At 29.0% G+C, this 25,309-nt stretch overlaps 1 protein-coding gene across 3 annotated transcripts in view; it reads right to left on the bottom strand.

The window, feature by feature from the left end:
- Positions 1-13,945: 13,945 nt before the first annotated feature.
- The window catches only part of LOC111037234 (probable G-protein coupled receptor Mth-like 3), a 33,084-nt gene continuing 21,720 nt past the window's right edge, over positions 13,946-25,309 (bottom strand). For all 3 annotated transcript variants that reach the window (XM_022319644.1, XM_022319645.1, XM_022319646.1), the window contains exons 5-8: positions 24,842-24,920; positions 24,566-24,753; positions 24,232-24,385; positions 13,946-16,138 (exon numbers count right to left, since the gene is read on the bottom strand). In XM_022319644.1, the coding sequence (XP_022175336.1) occupies positions 15,715-16,138; positions 24,232-24,385; positions 24,566-24,753; positions 24,842-24,920 (845 nt within the window). In that variant the 3' untranslated portion in view covers positions 13,946-15,714. The remainder of the gene's footprint in view (positions 16,139-24,231; positions 24,386-24,565; positions 24,754-24,841; positions 24,921-25,309) is intronic.

Below are 25,309 nucleotides of genomic sequence, written 5' to 3'. Positions count from 1 at the left end.
TTATGTTCGGTTAGCGAGAAATACATTTTATTCCACCCGGAGAAAATTGTAAAGGGACTGGTTTTTTTTGTCTTGTAACCATAAAAAGTATAAACTACAAATGCATTAAAATAAACAATCTGTAGGTACCTATCGAGAATAGTTTAAAGAATACCTTGCACATGTGTCTGAGCGATTGGTTTATTTGATTTGAAACGACTGTCATATTTTTTTCGTAATTATTTTACGAGGGTCCCAACCCTTTATTTACCATTTATGTATACATAATATAGTACACCTATATGATATATACCTAAAAATTCTTTATAGGAATAATTTCAATAAGTTGGTTGGTACTTGATGATGACGGATGAACTATAAACTATAATCGCCTTTATTACATTTATAAAAAATGCAATTATACAATTTATATTACATGGATATTGCATTAAATATTCTATGTACCTATAGAGTTGTCACTTGTCACACAATTATAATGATAGCTTGTTTGGTAGTTCGAGTATGAACCTTACCAGTTACCACGATAAGGTTGAATCCAACAATTTTATACATGAAGTAGAAATAATACAAAGTACCTACGTAGTAAATGTGTCGATACGCACTTATCTTCGATTTATAAAAAATGTATAGCACTGCTGTATAATGATTGACGAATTAATTTTATCACTTATGATTTGACATTCACTCAAACATTTACCGAATAAATTCATATTATATTATTATTCAATCATCCATTCGTGTTAAACTGCAATTAACAAATGCATACAAAGAGTGTTTTATTAATTATTTGTCAACATTAAATTATATTTAGAACAAATGACAATGATATCTTTTGTACTCTATATTATAGAAATATGTGTGAAAAATAAACAATTTTTAAGTACGGCAACGAGAATCGTGAACTATTGCGAACTCATATAATGACGCTTTAGTGATCATTATTAATACAGGAAAACATAATATCGTTTTTTCCAAAAACTATAGTAATGCGTATGACAATACGGAACAACTAGTGTCAAAAATCGCGACACATGTATGCCCCTCGAGAATGTAACGCTCTCTAAGTCGTCTATGATTGAAATATTCATTGTAATATTTCAGGGGTCTATGTCGTTTAAAATTATCATTGTTTGTCCCATATTGTCATATATATTTAGTATTTGATTGTAGACACTTGAATAATTATTATAAAATATATTTTTCTTTGTACTTTAAAATTATAAGTAAATTAATAATTAACTTATTTGTATAACTGTGTATCAACTTTACTATTATGATGAAAACCATTGTAAATATGCAGACATTTAATAAATTAAAAAGTAAGAATTGAATAATATTCTTATCTATACATCCCATATATAATATGTATAACATGTTAGATTGTTAGTATTAATTACTGATATATATTTTTAAGAAGACAATTTATAATCCTCTAGCGGAAACACGTGTTATAATCAATAAAGCGAAAGGTCAATAATGAGTTGTACGATTCCGATGTTTAATTAATACAACTCTTATCTATTAAAGCCTATCTCCAGACACATAGACATAGTTCACAAACCGTATACAGTATACATATTGTTGGTACAAACACTATATAATAAAATATTATTAAATATTTTATATAGCCACACAAACCAAAATCCATCAAAGTCCAATAACTATTTTACTAAAACATTTTGTCTGAGAGAATAATACCTACGTAGAATTACCTACGCTATCTGGACACACACAAATGCTATTTACAACTAATGTTATATTCATTTAGGTACCCATTACTCGAATGCATATAGAATTTGTGTGACGGATATTAAATACTAATTTTTATATTGCTATAATCGATGTATTATATTCGTGCTGTTCGAATCAATAAATTTAAGGTGATAAAAATAATTTGTTTAATAACTCGAACATTTGAAGGTTTTTGTTCAAAGAAAGTAAATAGTGATTTTGGTATTGTTATAGTATTGTATTCGTAGTTTTCAAATTATGGTATTTTAGGCCAAGTATAATAATCTGTCGAATTTTATCAAATAATATATATGACTGCTCCACATTTAGGCATTGCAGTATTATGACTCATTATTTATGACTCACAATCATAAATAATTTGCGATAATTTGTGACAAAGCATTTTGCCACCCTTATTTATACCCTTAATGTACATAATATTATAAGAATACCTTTATTATTTCACGAAAACTGTCAACCAACCTAATACATATAGTAAGTAAATATGTCTGGGGTAACTATCTGCAGACCTACTATCAGTTTTTTATTCAATATAATAAACATAAAATATTATGTTTAAATAATAAAATCAAAATTTCAAAACGTACCTATAGTACCTACCTACTTATGTATTTTTCTATTTTTTGTATTGTTAGATTAAATAGATTAATGAATATTTACCAATGATTAACCTTAAGAGGAAAACCATTTACTGTTTTCTAATGATAAATTATTTTTTAAGGGATTTATGATGAGCATTATTAAATATTAATATTTTACACAGGTATTTATGACTCAGTTAAACACTTAAACATCGTAAGATTCCAACGAGACAACACACAAAATGTCTTACCTTTAAACGTTAAAGGTGAAAACCCTATAATATTTTACACACAATTTGAATTGCTGGTACATTTAGGTGAGTACTTGGTAAGACAAAATACGGCGTCCTTAATATTAATTATCACCGATTGCATTTTATAAGTACATCATTCATTCCATTATCGCCAATATAATATATTGACGTGTCATTATCACGTGCCAAATTGTGACCTACACTAAAAAATATGTGATTATAGACCGTTTAAACAGATTATTAATTTTAAAAATATCAAAAAATTACGAAAATACCTTTTGCAGGCGGTTGCAGCCTTGAAAAACTTACTACGTCTGCTCAATCAACCTAGCAACAAAAACTTTCTGCCTATGTTTATGTTAGGCACCACATTCTATATGTCACCACGTTCAACCACTAAATGTTCAAAAATTGACAGCATTGCCGTAATTGCAGACAAATTGTCGTTATTTTACTTACAATAATAATTATAAACATGATTCACAAACTATTTAATTACTTATTTAATTAGCAAATAACTCGATAAAAATTTACAAAAATATTTTCATGTGTTGTCAAATCTAAACTAAATAAGACGGCTCCGTCTAAAGTAAAAACTATGGGCGTAGCCCGTATTATAATCGACCGCAGACAGCATTTAAAAGGAATTAGTAGTATGAATGTGAAATTAATCGACAACTATTTGATGAGTCACACTTTCTTCAAAAATGCGTTATACTTTTTTTTATGATTTAATAATAAATAACTAAATGGACAAAATGTTGATATAAATATTAATTATTTTAAGTTTTAGAGCATTTTAGAAATGCATAGTTGGTGTACCGGGGCGTCGTATTCTACGACCACTCAACATCCACGTAAAAATAAAAAATGTTTCGATCAATGTTATAGGTGAAGTGGTCAGGTGACCATCGAACGTTTAGGTCTATCCTGAGATGTCACAAAACTTGATCTTGTAGACAGCAAGGGCTAAATATATTTGCAACACTGTACTATTGTGGGATATTGTTGTAAGCTTGCCGCTTGGGCATTAGCGTCTTAAACAAAACATGTTCTATACTCTTTTGCCACCTAAAAGGGGTTGAAATAAACTTACACCATTCCGCGTGGTGTACTGTATCATAGAAAAAAAATGAAATAATCGGATGAGTAGTTTCTGAGTTAGTTGTTATAAAAAAAGTAGATTTCATGTTTATATAGTTAAATAAATCGATTTAACTCCTCCCCACCCCCCACAGACAAATAAAAGTAAAAATTCGGAGGCGGGATGGCGATGAACTTAGGAAAGTAATTTGAACAACTCTGTGAAAAAATTGGAAAAATGTTAAATAGTTTAGCAGAAAATTGATACATAAAAAAGGTCTATTCTTTTATATATATTATATAGATAATAAGGGTAATAACTTTTTCGTTGCTCTGATCTAGACACAATAAAATAAAAAATTTTTATTCGTGGTCAATAAATATATCAATTGGTTAATTGGTAGATCTACGTGTGGCCCGGAGGTATAGAACTGTACAAGTCCCTTAGCAACTTAACAGATTAAAATTAAAGTGAAGTATGACATTTTATTTCAGGATTGTGTGCGGTATAAATATATAATATTTTGCTTCACTTGTGTGGAACGTGAAAGTGAACTTAGAAAACCAATTTTCGATGCCAATGCGTTGGTTTTGGTAACGTATACAACGAATATCTAGTCAAAAATCAACAATATCAATTATTTTAATTCAATATTAGAAATGTATTCAGGATACCGGTTCACCGGTTTAACTTCATGTTGTACCGGCCACCGAATTTGCACATAAACAAAACTGGTTTTGATCAATAGTACATGCATTATACATAGGTAGTTATATAATTATAACGTGACCGTGCAAGTTGCAAAATTAAACTATGAACTTTCTGTTGGTTCTGAATTTATCACTGAACAATTTAAATACCAAAAGTTTAGTTTCGTTGTAGAGAAAGTATCTACCTAAATAGTAATAAAATCGAATGAAATATTGAAGTGGACTCTGATTCCCATAATGACAAATATTATTTAACTAGCAAACTACTGTTACAGTATAGGAATTTAACAAACAGTTCTCACGGTGCTGTTAAAATGACCTGTGGTAATCATCATTATAGGCGTTTATTCGTCACCCGAAATCGCCAGACACCATTATTAACTAATTAATAATAATATGAAAGCAATAGACTTTTTTGTGGTAAAAAATAAGAGATATACCAGTATACCACTAGTACCGAAAAGTGTACCTATAACACGAAGTACGGCGAAGTTATAGTGACACGTCATTAGTACATTCGTAATCCTCGAAGACAATGATAGAGCACATGAGACTTAAACTGCATTCAAATCAAAGTAATAAATAATAATTAATGTACAATATAGTAACACGAATCATCATATAATATACTCAGATTTATACGTGAAATATATATTTTCTTTTTTATATACTAACCAAAAATGACTAGACCATCAGTCTAATTGTTTTGTTAAATGTTTGGAATATTGCGAATAAGTTTTTTATGAAAAATTGCAACATTTGGGAAGAACTTGATGGGTCTTTTTAAATGGGAATTTTTTTGTTTATAAAAAAGGTTTCCAATGTTTTTATTTCTGAATAAAGTAATAGTAGAAATAAGTATTATTTCATAACAAAAAAATTAAAAAGTGTTCATAAATACATTTTTTTTTTTTGATTACGAAAAAAGAATATATTTTTATTTATATGGTTGCTATTAATTGATTAGGTACATAATATTATATAACTATTATTATTAATTAGATATATGTGGTATAATATACATTTAAAATGCTCTAAAAACCCCCTCACTGAATTATCTAAATATAAAAGGTTCTCGAACAACAGTTATCTAATATTAAAATTTACATTTTAAAAAATAAATATAAATTTCAATACTTTTCATTTTTGGAACCACGAATATTTTACTATACGTTGTACTGTAAGCGAATTGGCTAACCGTTAGAGAATATAGTTCATAGTTCTATATTATAATTACATTTGGTCGAACTACTGTGTTAAATTATCACATGCCATAGGCCCACAGATTAAAATGATTTCAATATACTAACATAATCACGTATAACTATTATCAAGTAAATGATATTCATGTCATTATTTTCAACAATATTTTTTAATTAGAGAGTTATAAAAGTTTCATTAAAAATGTTATTATCAATCTAAATGTTTTATTACATTAGTTTGAGAGAAATTTGTATTTAAATGATTTGAGATAAACTCCACTACATCAGCTTAATATGCTAGTAATAACCATTGTATGTATCAAATAAAATGGTAAAAAGTTTGAGAATCGTTTACTGATAATGAACTGTTTCTATATTAACTACGTATTGAATTTATAAGTACCTAATAAATACTCGAGAAGTAGTATGTACACACATGTTAGACTCAGACATACACATGGAAATTATCTTAGCAGTGTAAAAATATAATTATTCAAGAATGGATTTTTTTTTAGTTAATATTCCTAAGTTCGTGGTTCAGCTCCTATATGGATGATACCATTCATTATTAACCATACCACAAAAAACTGTGGCAGTACATTGAAAGTCAGTTCACATAATAATATTATCCTATAATAAATACCTATTTTTAAAATACAACTCGTAGCTGTTTGACATGATCAGAAAGAGAAATGATTTCCAAACGATTATATTTTGTTCCTATTGTCGGGTTCATGTGCGGGTGTATTATACCGTGTACTGTACAATTATGGCTATTTGTATAAGCATTGTCTGTTTAGGCGCTTGCACTTCGTCATATTGAACAATAAGAGGATATAAAAAATAGTTAAAAGTACATAGGTTGTACACATTGAGAAGTAAATTTTCATGAAAATGTTTTGTTGTAAGAATTTTCAAAAATCAGAATCTATGAACATTTTGAAATTTTTCATATTAATGTCTTATGAAAAAATCCCTCGACATTATAATATGGTTATAATTCATTTAACCTACATAATTATATTTAAAACTGTGCATTTGTTTTACTTTTTATCCATTTTAATATTGTAAATATTAAGGTACACTATTAAATATAATTAATAAATCCAAAATCCAAATAAATTTATCTCCGTAGAAGGAATGTATTTCACTTGTGGAAATGTATTGTGTATACTTGGAAAACCAATTTCCTACGTGAATGCGTAATACAGTTTCTGTAATTTTTATGATAAATAACAATATACCTAGTCAAAAATCAAAAATCCAAAATATCAGTTATTTCAATTCAATATTAGAAATGCGTTCAGGGTTACAGTGTGCGCGTATAATGTCATGTTGTACCGGCCACCGAATTTACACATGTGCAAAACTGGTTTAGATTAACAGTTAATGCATAAGTAGGTATATGGCAAAAACTTGACCAGATCGATAACTTGGTCGTTCAAGTTGCGAAATTACCAAATGCCAATACCAATGATATAATTTCATTGTAGAGTGGTTACCTACCTAAATAATAATATAATAGATTGACCTAAAAGTGGACTCTGATTCCTATTATGACAAATATTATTTAACTAGCAAACTACCAAATAGGAATTTACATCCGGTCCTCACGGTGCTGTTAAAATAACCTGTGCTAATTATGGGCGTACATTCGTCACCCGAAATCGCCAGACACCATTAATAACTAATAATATGATAATAATATGAAATAATAATAATAATAATATGAAAGCAATAGACTATTTTATGGAAAAAAATTAATATACTTACAAAAACCAACTACCAAGTAGTGTACTTACTACAACATTAAATGCGGCAACGTAATAGTGACACACTATTGGTACATTCGTAATCCTCGCAAATTATGATAAAACAATTTAACAATCACATGAGACTTAAAATGCATTTAAACCAAAGTAATAATGAATTACAATATCGTCACACGTAAATACTATATATCGTACAAAATACATTAAACATATAATTTATTTTTTATGTCCTAGACGACTAGACCGATTTGGCCAATTTTTTTTAAAAGTTTATATAAGATTCTGAATATTTTCCGTTTATACAAGGTCCCAATAATTACATTATAATAAATATAGTAATAGTAGAAATAAGTATTATTTTTTAATAATACAGTATCCCTAAAATAATATTTATTTTGTTGATTTAAAGGGTTATCGTTACTTGGATAAGTCAATAATATTAAATTACTATATATTAGTAGATATAGGTTCTTACATTTAAAAGATCTTAGAGCCCACAGTGAGTTGTCTAAATGTAACATAGCCACCATTTCCGTTACATAAGTAATCTAATAATAAATATCTTACATTTTAAAGAATACAATATATTAGATATTTCAATACTTTCCTTGACCAGCAGTTTGGGAATCTCTGTACAACGTAATTATTATTATATAAATTATTGTTCTCAACATGTTCATGAAACATTTTATTGTGCGTTGTTAGTACTGGTAGTGAATCGGCTAACCGTTAGAGGATAGTTCATATAGTTGTATATAATTACATTTATCCTAACTAGAAGGTCAAATTTTGATAAGCCACAGGCCTACATATTAAAATGAATGTACTAATACCGTGTACTACTATTATTAAGTGAATGTTATTGATGTCGTTATTCTATTGAATATTTTTTAATTAGAGTTTTAAATGTTTTATTAAAAATATTTTTATCAGTCTACATTTTATTATTACATTAGTTTGAGAGAAATTTGTATTTTAATTATTTAAGATAAACTCCACTATGAATGCTTAATATTATGATAATAATAATCATCGCATGTACTAATTAAAATGGAAAATAGTTAGAGAATTTAATAATTATAATAAACTCCTTCCATTTCAACTACATACATAATATACACTCTCAAATTAGTATGCACAAACTTGTAAGACTGATACATACCTAGACATTATATTAAGTATTAACTGTGTAAAAAAAATAATATTATAAAATAAATGTGTTGTTTTTTACGTAGCTTCACGTGTGTGCAAGTTATCGATGTAAACTCGGAAAACCAATTTCCTACGTAAATGCGTAATACAGTTTCTGTAATTATAACGATGAATAACAAAGTACCTTGTCGAAAATCAACAATATCAATTATTTAAATTCAATATAAGAAATGCGTTCAGTATGACAAGCGTGCCTGCCTGTGGCCAGTTTATATTTCATGTTTTACCGGCCACTGAATTTGCACATATAAACAAAACTGGTTTCGATCAATAGTGTATTATGCATAGATAGCTATTATATAATTTTAACTTGACAGAATCTGCAACGTGGCCGATCTAGTTGCATAATTGTACTATGGACTTCCTATTAGAATTGATCACTGAAAAATTCTATTACTTTTATAGTTTCATTGTAGAGTAAATACCTACCTACACAGTTATATAATCGGGTGAATCTAAAATGCGTACCTTTTTGATGTAAATTGAGTCCCGAGTATTTGTTGGGTATACGTATATTGCGTTCCGGATATTTTTATGCTAAAATGTATACGAGTCGTATAATACGACCAATTTACAACCAATATTTTCCTTCCCATTTTATCAGACTTAGGGCTCTCAACAATACTGTTCTAATGTTGGTATTGTTAAAAATATTGGTAATTAATTATTTACTTATTATTATTTATTAACATTTTGTCTTATATTTATTCTATTTTCCCAACCTTATCCCAACAACTTGGTTTACCTACTTTTCCGACAAAATACAGTTCAACTAAATACGGTTACGAAATAATAAGTACCAACCGTTTAATTTACAAACGAAAACGTTTTTGAAAAATAACTTTTTAAACAGAATACGTTTTCGAGAAAATACAGTTCCAGATAAATAAAATTCAGAATATTATCGTATTCCGGATTATATGTTCCGACACATTTTATCATTTTGTAATATAATATTATAGCTGTCCATTATTCAAATTTATATTTTATCTTCTCATTTAATTTAATTGGTTCGGTATGACGCAATTCTATATAAGTGTTGAGCCATAAGATCTAATATTGTATGATAGTAGGTGCATGTGTATTATTATTATTTTTATATATATACGTACACCTTAACTTCTAAGATTATTAGTGTTTCTAAAGATGGACCATCAAATTAATGTTTTATACAAATTATTTTATATATGATCCATGAATGTTTAATTTATTTTATAGTAGGTAGTGAGTTATTATAAAATAAACTACAGAGTACATATATAAATGCATTATCATTAGGTACAATATTTGATTTATCTATAACAACCTATATTGTTTTACTTTCTAATTTCTACTACTATTATACTAAATTTATTACCAAGCAATTTATGTTACCATTTTTTTGTATCATACTATGTATAAGTTCACACAAATTTTTGTAGTGTCCCACACGTAGTTTTGCATTATTAAATAGGTGATACCGCGACCACTTCTGAGTGCTGATAGACTTACACATTATAGTCGATATATTACATATTGACCACTAGGTATTTACATGCTGAGTATATGTTATCATGTGAAATAACTATCTAGTTTGATACTGGGTCTTAAGTTTATTTTGAATAACTTCACAAATTCGGAATTTTTAATTTTTCTTATCTTTTATTGCAAAAGTACATAATTTACAGGTTTTCATTGCATTTAATATACAGTCCTGTTAAAAAAAAATCGCAAACGTTGGTTGTTCATTTTTGGCAAAATAAACATCCATTGGGAATGTTCATAATCTGGTTAGGTATGAAGACGTAGTACTTATTAATTTTTAGTTATTTCCATTCATAATGAGTAAAATCTTTCAATATACCTACACAATACATTTGATTTAAATGGGAATAACATTCCAATACTAACATTATACAACAAGTTGATATAGAATAAAATATTATTAAAAATCAATTACGTGACTTATAATAATTGAAACTAAACAATAATCATACATATATATAATATATATACATGTACATACAATAATTATTATTGTATAAGAATTATTTTTTTTTTAAATATTAGGTAATAGGTAGCCATATACTATATACTTAAACTATAAAACTGAAATAATATGAACAAAGATTTACTTGTAATATTATTGAATTTCAATTTTGGACTAATCTATGTTTGACGAAATATTTTGATTTCCTGGACTATATATATTTAAATAAATAACGGTTATAAAATATTATTTTTTTACAAATACATAATTTGAACATGTTTTGGTACATAATATTTTATAGAATAAATAATTGCGAAAATCATAATTAATATAATAATATAATAATCACATGGGTAATGTATAAAATTAATCTAAAATGTATACTAGTACATAATTATAAGCTAACAAAAAAATACTAATAACATTATAATATAATTTAAATGGCTTACAAACTTTATCAATTAATATGTAATTATCAGCAGCATAGAATAACGTTTAAACTTATTAGTTGTTATAATAATATAATATAATAACGTATATAATAAATATTATTACAGTAAATAAATGTATATATACATGTTTATTCAAAGCATATAATTACTATTGTATACTATTGTTTATGTCACCTGGTGTGAATTAGGTATTTATGTATAATACCTATGGTGTATATTAATATCCAAGTTCAGAATTAAATAAAAGTAGTTATGTAATATCGTTTAAAAATTGGTTTACAGTTTTTTCGAACCACGTAAAACTACAATAATTATTTATTTGTACATACGAATTGGTCTTAAATGGTGACTAGATAATATATTCTCTTGTGATAATTTGAACTTGAAAGCTACCTATAATTAAAATTAAAGGAAACGTAAGTATGGATAAAGTGAACAATTGTATTATTATTCTAACAGCTTAAATGATAGACTCGTTAAGTATAGCAATATGTTTAATATAATATATATAATATATAGGTACACTATGTAATATAATATATAATTACAAATTTGAAAAAAAACGTAGGTACAACAAAAAACGATTTTCCAATTAGCAAAACCGTTTCAAACGCGATTCTGCCTATATTATAATGTTTACCTACAACGGTTTTAATAATAAGAAAAATAGAACCACGTTATAATAATAACAGCTATAGTAAAATAATAATAATAATAATAATAATAGTAATAGTATAGTCTCATTATTTGTTGAAAGTCAAAAAAATCAATGTACCTACCCGAGATCAACATTATATGTTTAATTGGTGAACGTGATGGCTGATGATAAGTGGGAAAGACTAGACAGCGACTAAAATATATAATACAACATATTTTATGTGTATAATATAAAATGATACAATATAGCACGGTATTATAATGATTACAATGATTAAAATAATTATACAAAAAATAGTATTAATGATATTATAAATTTGATCGATGGTTCAATAAATTATAATATTATAATCCAACATAGTATCAGAAGTAGTTGTCTGATATTTATAATATTGTAGTCTCTATTATATTTGTATTATATATATAAATGATAATAGATAATAAGACTATTTTCGTGGCCGCGAAAGGTCACGAGCGTGCAGACAAAACTAAGCATCTCTCCTCTCGATTGTATATTATATTATATATGTGGCTTATAATCTGATATTCCGAGAAAAAAAATTATTATAATTATATCTGATAAAAAAGTTCTCCAATAACGATGGTCTCACTATACATGACGAGTCTCTTAAATGTATAATCAAACGTGGTAATAGGAAAAAACGAATTAATGAGCTTCCTTTCATTATCCTAAAGCCAGATCATGTACACATGTTTTCCATTAGTTACGATCCAGAGTTATTTTATTTTACTGCGTTTTTCAGGAACGACCGTAACATAATATTATAATATAGACACGATAAATGATAATGAATCGTTAGATGTATACAGACAACGATATTCTTGACGTGTTAAACTCGTTATTTGATTGTATACTATCATACACATAAATTCTTTTATAAACTTTTAAATATTCTTTTTATAATAGTCTGCTCGCTGCAATTTAATATAGTTTTAGATATAAGTTTATAGTACAATATGCTTAGGTATCAATTGGATACCTTCTCTTGTGGTTCCGTTGTACACAAAACTTCACCATAATTTGAATTTTACTCACCGCAATATTTGTATTTTTTTACGAGATAAAAATGAATGACGTGAAGAATTTGAATGTGTAAATTTGAAATTTCGATTGCCCGTTTGTGAAAACACCGATGTATGATTTCCCTTTGTCTAGGTAGTCATTTGAAAAGCGGACTTACAAAAAAGAAACATTTGAAAGAAATATTGGAGATCACCGCAATATGCTTCACATAATTCATCTATTTAGTTTTAAAACCTAGTTTATGCCACAAGACATATGGTAGAATTATAATTATATTTTTAAAATGGAAAAAAAATCATAATAATTCTGAAAAAGGTGTCAAGTGTTAAATATATATGGTGGAGCAACACGTGTGCAGTTTACGGTCTCTCGGAGGGTAGCTATACAAGATCCCAATATAAATTATAGTACATTGGGGGTGTTTAAAATACGTGCTTTTAGGACACGGATGAAAAAGATAATTCTTTGACAAGTGTCGTTCCAAGAACATACAATACAGACGATCCATACACGGTACACCTTAGAATAATATATCGTACCGTTGTCAAGAGTAAAATATTTACGGTCCCACGGGGGGTGGTCATTATAATAATGTTCAGAAATCGTGTTTTAAAAGCGTTATAGAAAATATGAAAACCTTCGAGGCCGAGAAATACATAAAATCAATTTATAAAACCATATAATAAGAAAAAAATATATATATATACACAGGTCATATAAAGTGTCTAAATGGGTCGTACCGGCACATGATATATTAACCATGTGCAGACATTCAAAATTGGTTGGGTCGGACGAAAACCCCTCGGGGCCGGCCGCATCGTGTCGGAAAATATGTTAAAACCTTTGAGAAAAAAATAACAATAAATCGAAGGGACAAACAAATGTTGGAAAACCATATAATATAACCTATAATAACCTATAATATAATACGCAGTAGATAGTATACATTTTATGTTAGTGTCCCGCCGCCAGCCGGGTGCATTGTGTGATGGTTCTGGCGACAGTCGGTGAGGGTCCGATACAGAGGGTGTGGAGAGGAGGGTGGACAGACGGACCAAACGACGGGTGGTCAAGTACACACGTGAATCGGCTTAAAATAAAAAATACCGCATTCCACAGAAAAAAATAAGTAACACCAGATTTTCATTTCATATAACGATAAATATATATAAACGATTAGAGTGGAGTGTACGCCTATAGAATATAATCAGCGTCTAAGGTCGGATTATCTGATGAAATAAAATATGTTATATTATTATATATTGTGGAATAATGGTTGCAAGCCGTATATTACCGTAAATTTCGTACGGGATGAGCGGTGGTGGAGGGGTGTGGAGTGTAGACCTGTCTTGCGACCCTTATTATACACGTTCACAGCAGACTCTGCTGTAGGGCGTACCCCCTCCCCACAAAACCGTCATCGGTGATCCTTATAACGGAGGCCATGAACTCAGATATAGAGGGCTCGACATGAGGATTGATAAGTTTTCTTAAAAGTATGTACCGTGATGGTCTTATGGGCGGATTTCACCTTTTGGCTACACGGTAAGTATTTATCTACATATTATAATATGATATCTTATCCGGTGCAACAGACCGATAGCGGGAGCACTGTATAGTGTTGCAAAGAAAGGCAAAAAAAAAAAATACTGTAAGTCTGCCAACCTATCATAGATAAGATTTACTTGGATAAGACATTTTTATAATAAATATACACGCAGTGGTGGCCAGTGCTATAGTGCTATAACCGATTCACTAAAGGACGTGAACAAACCAAAAAAGAAATGTTTATTTATGTATAATAAACTAGGAATTGCAATTGTTTTTATCACTTATTAGTTATTGTTCATATATAGAAAAAATTATTTGTAAAAAGAATAACGTTTTTGCAGCTTTTGGCCTTGAAAAGTATGCCTGGTAACGATTCGATAATTGTGTAAAACGCCAAGTCGTTGTGCACCGTTGGACTATTTAAATATTATATACATGCACCCAGACGTTGGACTTAAATATTTCGGGACACAATAAATATATGCATAATTTGTGATATGCCTTAGCGACAATCTTCAAAACGACAACGCCCTACAATGTATGTTATTTTTATTTTGTCATTCTAAAGGTTTAAAAAAAAATGTAATTATATTATTATCGGTAAGTATGTAAATAATTTTATCGACACACTTCATATTTTCATAAAAACGTTCGTGCAATACCCAACTCACTTGATCCGGGTTCGAAAAATATACTAGTTACCATAATGGTTATATTACAAGGGTGTCGTTTATGATAAAATAAACATTTTATCAATCCACTGTCTGTCAGATTTTGTATTAAGTTAATTTCAATATTATAACTTTTTTTAACTTTTACTAACCTATCATTGTAATGACTATAATTAATATAATTTGTCATAAAGTTGACATTCCACATATTATTATTAACAGTAGTGTTGTTTATTAATACATAATACCACAACCTCAATTTCATGTAACCGCTTTATGGTAACTAGTATATAAAAGTGGGTTTCATCATAGACTTTCGCGTAAATTCTTTGCTATGATTAGTTGGTTAAGTTACCACCCGATTAACCATGTTACTGTGTTGTAGGACATAGCTGAACTTTTTTCGAGTACACGGCACAAGTGTTTAGTGGAAACCCACCCTAAGAGCACGTCGCATGTGTTGCCGCCGTCTTACACACGTATGACTACCAAACTTTTCGTTCACTGGTTTCAATGGTGTGCTATTAGTTTTGATCTCAGAGCGAATGGACCTAACATCAAAACTAACTGCACACTATTGAAACTAGTGAACGATCATGTGCAGAAGACGGAGCTATATGAGAATATTATTATAGTATGCTCTTCGTTCTGACTTATGTAAACGCGATTCGTGTACTATCCACGTGTGCATTATCTATGCGCTGTACACATTTCGAGAGAAACACCACCCCGCACGCCCGCCAATCGTTTCGCGACGATCCCTCTGTATATTATTATCTTAGTTGGTCGACGAGTCGCGTCGTCACTGTCGCCCCGACGAGTTCCTGCGCGCCGCGAACGACGCCGAACTGCCGAACTGCGACAGCTGCAATCCGTTGGCCGCCTGCGCCGACGCCGTTGCGCTGCTGTGCGTCCGCGTGCTGGTGTGGACGGCGGCGCCGAAGTTGTTGGGCTGGCACGACGACGAGAAGCTCGGGTACCGGTGCGGCTCGCGGACGCCGAACGCCCGGACGAACCGCTCGCGGGCCGGCTCGGGCGCCCGGGCCAGGAGCAGGTTGAGCACCGAACGCTTCCAGCAGAATATGAAGAACACGAACACGCCGCGCAGTGAGTTGATCGCGTCCGTTGCGTACCAGTAGTAAGCGGGTGCCTCGACCGCCCACGAGATCACTTCGAAAACGAAGGTCACGCCCATCAGGCAGAACAGCTTTAAGTACAGCGACAACCTGCGAACACGACACGATGATGACAAATCAACAAACCACGCCGTTTGAGGGGGGTGGGGCCTAGGGAGCTTTTCGGACACCATTTCCCGGAGTGGAAAAGTTCACCCTACTAGTAGTGTCAACCGGCCAAAACCGACATACGAGTGGAAAATCTACAAACAATTTAGCTTTCATTTCACTTAAATATAAAATACAAAGATATTATGATTACAATATAATTACATGTATAATATAATATAATTAATGTATAGGTGATAGCAGCTAGTGAAATAATACTGTCTGTAGTCTTCGTGAATAGAACTACGTCATAATAATTAGTGAGAATAATTATTGTTCGTCAACTATGCACGCTGAGCCATTCTGGAGTAAAATTAAATCACCAATTTAATGAGGTTGTCATTCACACATCACCACTCTACGCGCAGTGAGGCAAATAAGACCAGCGTCCAGCGACCTATATTTTTCACCCGGTCACCGGACACGCACACACTTAACAACATATTTTACGCCATCTATTTGGAATGCGAGGAGGAAAACTGACCTCTTATTTTTGAATCTCTAACTTTGATTCACTCTTATTTTTCTATGATTCCAGTAATTGTGTCTGACCATTGATCTACTATATTCACCTCTTTGCCAGATTCACGCTACAATAGATAAAATTATTATTGTTTAATTATAATATTAATGTAGGAACAGAGAAGACGCATATTATTCAAGTATTATATATCGTTGGTCAAGCAATGCCATTTTATTTATTATATTTCCATAACTGTTACATTATTATAGCTAAATATGAAGATATGTGCCCTTATAAAGTAGAACAATTTCTATAAAGCCATAAGTGCTACAGTTTAATTTATATTCTTTAGATCAATTGATATTTATCATAATATGTAATTAATGTAATTATATTTCGTATTATATTTCGTATTATTATACATTAATACCAATTGTAACCTAGTATTGTAAATTATATTTTTGTGTTGCTGAAGATTAAACTAGGTATTTCATAAAACTTAGAGGACCGGATGTCGATGACTTTTACATATTTTTTTAATATCATAGAAGATGATTTCCTAGATTAAAATGAGTTTCAAAAACATCCGTCAATCTGTACAGATAACTGTAATTTTTAATTTTACTTTTTTTTAACAATTAAGAGAATTTCTACGAGTTCATTACTATAATTTTATATTTGTTTAACTCTTCAAAATATACAGTTATGAATATTTTAATTTTACTAACATATTATTACGAAAAATACCTTAAATACAATTTTTAATTGTTTCCTAAATTAAAACAGGGATAAGTAAAATTTAAGTATTTAAGTCATTAATATAATAAACGATTTTCTAGGAAATTTTTTCTTTTGTATAAATGTATTTTTTAGTTAATTTGAATAGGTTTTTTAGAGCACCAACATCCAGTCCCTATAGTAATATATTTATTTTTATTAACTGTCATATTTTTTACCATTTACCAGATTTAAATTCATTTATTTATTGTTTAATTATTACTCTTTCATTGTTTATAAGCACACTCATACACATACACATTACACATGAATCCCATATCACTACCTACTTCCAACCATTGCTTATCGATCTACAGTACACGACACACGACACACACACACACGCGCGCGCGCGCGCGCACACAAAATAATGCACTCGATCGGTGCATAGTATTTTGATGACGGTTTTTATTTTCAAGGTTTATTTTTTTATTTTTTCCGTCTACCCTACAATAAGATCTGCAGATAAAAAAAATACTAAACCACAATGGACTAGACGGTTCAAAATAGTTTTGAAATCACTTTTACATAAATTACGATAACCTATCAAATCTATACCCCCATAATACCGAACTCGTGTAATTTTAAATGGATTTTTAATGTATTGTGTTAATGTCTTTGAAACGTCCACGATAGAATAAATACAAATGTACCTATAATATTTAGGCAGGTGAAATATAATATTTGTCTTTTGTGGCGGCAGACTGTCGGCGACCCAAGGGTGGGTTTCGTGTTTTGTTGTACAGGTATACGAGTTTTTATCATATACATATTTATGGCGTCGGTACCTAAAGACAGGATTTTGAAACAGGACCTCTTTGTGTGCGTGTAGATCTCTATGTTAGATATTTTATTTACAAAATGTTTATTATATGTTTGCTTAAAGTTATATTTTTACTTATTTGAATAACCATAACTTTAGAACACCTTATTTTCATCCATCCGTTAATTACAATTACAACTGTTGATATTAAGATATTTATTTATTCATAAGCCATTAAGTATAATATTGTTCTTAGTTACTATTAGTACATAGTTATATTGTCTGTATTAAAATATTTAATAACGATTGTTAATATTAAGATAATTACTTGTTTTATAAGTATTTAGTATACAATACTATTTAAAATACACCACCAAAATATTAAGGTTATCAAATTCTTTTTCAATTGTACTTAGAATTATAGTTTATTATTTTTTATTAAAAACCGCTTGGAAACGAAGAATTACACATACAAATAGGTTGGAAAATAGGTTCTTTTGTTTTACCCGAAATATACATGTAAAATATAATGTACAATCATCATATCGGCATCTATTGAATATTTTCATTCAAGCCGTATTTACTTAGGTTCTACAGATGAGCAACTCAAGTGCATCAATAATTATTTTAAATTATAGAGTAAGTGCTTTTCGTTATAATTTAGTTAAAGACGACAGGTTAAACAAGTTATGTGAAAGTTCTTAAAATTATGATATTTAAAATTTTTTAATTTCCGTGAGTTACATTTGGTACCAAAATAAAAAATATTATTAAGGCTTTTTGATTTGTATTTTTTAATTATATCATATTTATAATTTGTATAATATTAAATAATTTTAATATTCATATTAGTGGATTTACATTGGCATTAGGCAAATAGCAAAAGTGTTATTATGACGTATTATTGATTTATATTTATATATTAATTTAATTGTGCAAATTTTTTTTCATTGTATATTATTAATATTGTTTAATATTTTTTTTTTTTGTCCGGGGAAAATTTGTCTCGTTTATGGGGAAACATCCATTAGGTATATCGGGACTCGGGAGCGAAAAGTCTTGGGGGAGGGGGAAGTCTTAGATCCGTTGAAGTCTGAGCCTGTTATGGTGGTCTTTCAGTAACCAATATTCAAATTCTAAGAATACGAATTATCTACTATACACGAAACAGATATTAAGATATATAAATTAAATTTATTATTATTATTATCAAGTTCAAACTTTATTATTTATATATTACTATTTTCTATAATTATTATCAAATAGATGAATTAGTAGATCTATGAAATTTGTCTATTATTGACTATGAAATCATGTTATTTTTTAACTCTTACCATACTTTTTGTATAATATAGTTCAAAATTGAACATGACAACATTGCAGAGTTATTATGTATAATTGAATATCCTTGAATACGACGACAAATTTGTTCAATCGTGTCATAAAAAATGTGTTTAGTGGTCAGTCGTGTTGCGTGTTGTAGCCCGGTAGGTAGTTAAAAAGGTTGACGAAAAAACGGGCCCGTTATTAAAATCATATAAAAAACATAACAGTAAATTTACATTTTAGTGACATAATATTAATTAAAATATAATACAATTAAGCCATTTTAGTGGAATCATGGAAAAAAGCCGACGGAAAAAGTCCACCGAAAAAAAATTAAATATAAATATGAACACATGTATGCATATTATATTGTGTTATTAGTTATTATTTGTTTTATATTAAGTTATTAGGTAGTTAATGCTATTTAGAGCCTACAGTCAAGAAACATCAGTTTTAGCCATTGTAGGTATATACCACGTGTATACAAAAATTACACAACAATAAAAATAATAATGAAATAAGTCAATACAAAACATGTGGTAGTACCTATAATATTATTTCGTTGCTCAAATTTAATACAGGGGGAATGGACAATCCATACATTGTACAAAAACGGTCTTACTGTTTTTTTTTATTATTGATCTTACTAACATCGGCTTCTAGGCCATTAGTTATTATTATTATTTATGATAATTACCTGTTATCTATATTATGTACTATAATTGTATAATGTTTTTTTCGAACTATAGTTAACGAAATATTTGATTAATACAAAAAAGTAAAATGCCATGGCACTCGCATGGACTTTTATTTCCGTTGGCTTTACTAGAGGAAAATTGAGTGTTTATTTATTCTCAACTAATATAGCAATTATAGGGCATAATATAAGGCTGAAATCAGATTAAATGTATATGTAATTTTGTCAATGTAACTTTTAAAATTAACCTATACACCAGTAACATATGAAATATTAAATAATGTACTCACAAATAAAAATAACAATTATCAATTAACAATTAATGTATAATTTCGTTCTTCATATAATTTTATTAACAGGTACTTTTCCAGGAACGTTTTTACTGGAGACTTTCGCCGTTATTTTATTACATATTATATTACTAGTATAATTAGTACATACATGGTATAAGTACACACTTTTTAACAAATATATTTATAAAAAAAAATAAATTTTACACAGGCTACGCCGTATGGGAGAACTAGTAACACCGTGAAAAACCCTCTCAGACTCGACGGCGAATATACAGCAGTGTGTTTCTAAAATCTGGAGATTCTATATTTTTACGGCGCAAAATATCCTAGACGGCTAGACTTAGATACTAAGTATATAATTGTTGATAATTTGTATTTTCGTTATTACATAACTGTTGATTATAATTTTTACTATGATTACTGATAAGCTCAAAAAAGGCAAAAAGAAACATTTTATACTATTCAAAATATAGTAAGCCATAGACATGATATTAGTAATTAAAAATGAGCAGGGGCGAGTGCAAGGGGTCAATGGGTAAGTAGAGAAAGACGCCAAGACGGTCATCCGATGGCGGGGCGATAACAAACAAGTAAAATAGGTATTGTTATTTTCAGGTGCATATTTTTAATCTTCTACATAAGGAAATAATAAATTATGTAGTAAGCCATAATGGAAGAATAGGAATGTTTTTAGAAATCACTTTTACATTTGATATACGATAACCTTATTTACTGCTGTTCACTCAAATGCATGGGACCTTTTCTGAACATCATTCCTTCGTTTTGATAATATGTTTCTTTTGTGAGTATTATGTTAGTTTCTTTGAACTGCCTGTGAATAAATATATTTTAACGTATTGATGGGTCAAAGATACGTCTTGAATGGTGACACTCTGGCGGGCGGAAACGACTCGGTATGACAAGGGTCGATAATATATTGTTATAGCGGTCGAAAGCGTTATAGAACTGGTCCCAATGTATCTTGTTTTTGGAATAATATTATATTGCTTTGAGTGGAATTTCTTTAGTGCATTATTATAGGTATTGTAATATATATATAGTTGTAATCGCTATTCACCCTCTTATCGGTATATTTTCATGGGTTTATATTTTATAATTGGATTCCAAGAACCTGACCTTCGGCTTGATGTACATTTTACACAAAAAGTGTGTGGCGTGCGAACCCTCCTATAGTTTACCCAGCACATTGTTAAGAATACCAGACTCCCTGCGGCCAGCATACCGCACACGTCGATGTACAACCTTTAAGCTGAATTCTATAAGTACCACACGAGGTCCAACACGTGACCGACATAATTTGAAATATACATGTAGTAAAATGTTAGAACGTAAAGTTGTAGGAATTCTATTTTACATCGTACAAGATTTTATTATAGAATTGGGTAAAAATTGTGTTTGAATCAATGTAATGTAATTGAGTAAAATGCATGTACATTTTTGATTTTGAGTTTTGCTTTTTAAATGGTGATCGAAATTTCCAATTGGTACCTATATACACATAGTTCCTTATACCAAAATATTATTAAAAAAGATGTGTGACGTCTGTATCGCGGTAATTAAAACGTGCCAATTATTGAACAAATATATTTTTTAATTTTAATAACTTAGTGTAATTACCAACATTATTAATATTTAGTTACAATAATATATACTTATAGTGTAGTAATATATACTTACAATTTAGAAAATATTCAATTTTTATAGCTAAGGATTGAAAATTTAAATATTACAAACCTACGTTTCTTATAATGTTTTGACTATAATGGAAATAAAATATTATTAGGAAGGGTTTTTACAAGTTTTACTTTATATAGACAAAAGAAATATTTAAAATATTATGAAATTAAAATTAAAATAATTATCAAAGAATAGTTAATGAAGGTAGGTAATCAAAGAAAAAAAAATATTTCGAATACGTCAAATAATAATAACAAAATAACTATCAAATAATAGTCAATTAATTTAGGTAGTTACTCACAGTTAAATTTAAAAACATAATATTATCATTTCAAATGATCGTTTACTTACGTCCAATAATATGTTAAAGAATACAAATAATAAAATAATTATCAAACAATTGTTAACCCACTATTGATTATTAGATTTTCTCCTAATATTGTGGCTTACCAAATTCAAAAGATTTGGAATATTTATTTTGCCACTCACAAACTTGATACAAAGTTCAATAATTTGCATGTGTTTGTTTGGGTAATATTGTAAGTAGTCTGGGAATTTTTTTTCCGGAGTTGTTCGCCTGGAGATTTTTATTCCAAAATTTGTGTACCATTCAGGTTTTTACCTATTTACTTCACAAATGTTCTAGATGTATAGTTTTAAATCGAATATTAATAAAGTAACATGATGTAAGACGTGGAGTCGTTTTATGTAATTTCCAGTTGTAGTAAAATGTGTTATTAAAAAACAGTGAACAAAATGTGTTAAGAATAAATAATTGTATAATTGTCTAAAGTAGATACATATTAACATAAAATATATCATCATATTAGACATGTGTAATTTAAATCGAGATGAAAAAAGTCCTAGGAATTAAGTCCGAAATAGAAAAGTCTGAAGCCTAAAAGTCCTGTTTCTATACACATATATATTATAAGAATAATTAAAATAAATAGTTTTAAAAAAATGCAATGATTATAGTTACTAAATCAATATCATATAAAAAAAAATTGAATCAACTATTCGTACAAAAACAATAAACATAATACATAATAAATAATAATTTCTCAGTCTAATTTACTATCGTCCTAAAAAATAATTTGATGTAAAAAAATGTATATCATTTTTGTTTAGGCCTCGTCCTAATATTATGACAAATTTCTCTTAGTAAAAACAATTGAACTTCGGCTGGTACCTATTATTTATATAACCAACGAACTATATTGAATTAATGAGTACTGACAAAAATGACAGCTATATGCAAACCTTCCTAATACCTATAGACTATAGATATCTCTATATCTATATGTACCAGATAATTAAGATAAAAGTATAATAGTATATTTTGATTATTGCAATTCGAGCAGTGTTCAGAACCCCAAAAAATTAGTTTTACTTATACTCAGCTATAGAGGTATCACTTACTAGTTATGATATTTCCTATATTGGTAACAACTATAAGATTATATTATTTTGTTAATTTTATTTTATCTGATAATTACATTTAATTACAATTTGTATTAATATTAGTACTAATTGGAACGTTAGTTGTCCATCACATAGCGTCGGACTTTTAAACCACGGACTTTTTGGTTGTCTACCCTATAATTTATGTGTAAATCATGTGTTGAGCAATAAAACAATTTATATTGGTCCAACCGCATGCCGGAATGCAAATTGAATCAAGCAATTACAATAATAAAATAGAGGAATATATTAAATCGTTAGGTATTATTTCACAATTGAAAAAAAGACGTAATATTGGCTATTTTTTTTCTATGTACAAATCGTATGTAATTAATACACCTATAAATAATAATAACACTATGATTTATGTCAGACGTGAGTATACGTAAAGCTATACTCGTAATTTAATAAGCAATAAAAATAAAAATCCGCGTTCTTCCTATCGGTTTTAAGAAAAATTAAATAGGACTATTTTTAGTTAGATCTTCTTCGCCCCACTGCAACAGGCACTGATGTTTTAAATATAAAAAATAACAAGATTTCAAACTTATTTACCTCATATCATTGTGGTTATTTTGACGATTCAATACTTTTGACGTACCCCTTCGGATGAACACAATTCTAAAAGCAGTGAACAAGAACAGTATAAAATTGGTCGATAGGAGTAACCCAATTGGTAAATAAAAGAATACACCGACTGACAACTTATCTGAAAAACAAAAATGAATAATTAAAAACAAAAACATTAATAAACACTTGGTTAACAGTATTAAACAAAAGCAGTGCACGCCTTTCGATCGAATTATTGTTTTTATCACATCGAATCGCATTTTGCTGGGCACTTAATCTTTTTATATAGATACTCAATAGAGTTATACATATTACGTACTAGAAAACCAGCAATCATAATTGCCAAAATTTGGTTTATAACTACTATCGCCAAATAATTTGGTGAATTCCGCGATAGCTGTTAAAATTGTAATTCCAATGCTACAGCCCCACGCATAAGCTGAATAAATAACATATTTTTTCTTCTCGTTTTCAATTTTATTTGAGGACAAAAGTAGTCTGAATCCACTGTAATAAAACGTACATTTATGTATAATTTATTAAAAAATAAACTTTATTTACATTTTCGTATAATTGATATAAATGTTATACTGACCTAAATGTCCATGCGATGTCTGCACACATGACGTTTAGCCAGAAAAATGCTGCAAGGAATGAAAATTGTATGACGAAACCTAAACAAAAAAAAATGTAGCAATTTTACGAAACATTAATATTGTATTCGACAGCATTTTTATGCATAATAATATGACACTATGCAGTGGCTCAAGTATTTCATAAGAAAAACGATAAATTAGTACCTATGTAAAGTATACGCTATACATTGTATACATATAAATTAATATAAGCCAATCAAATTCTCTATTGAAAACTAGTTTTTCATTTGTGGTTAAATACCTATTACTTTTAAAATTAATTATTTCGAGACAAAATGTGTTGATGAATATGTTAATAGTAAAATTAAGCTTCTAGATACTATAATATATTTTATTAACTTATAAAACGTAAATTTAAGAAAATTAATTACATACATTAGATGATTAGACATTAGACAAACGTATTT

Source organism: Myzus persicae, unplaced genomic scaffold, assembly GCF_001856785.1.
Source record: "Myzus persicae strain clone G006 unplaced genomic scaffold, MPER_G0061.0, whole genome shotgun sequence".
Taxonomy (NCBI): domain Eukaryota; kingdom Metazoa; phylum Arthropoda; class Insecta; order Hemiptera; family Aphididae; genus Myzus; species Myzus persicae.
The sequence above is the reverse complement of the archived record's forward strand: the minus strand, read 5'-3'. Positions and strand labels throughout refer to the sequence as shown.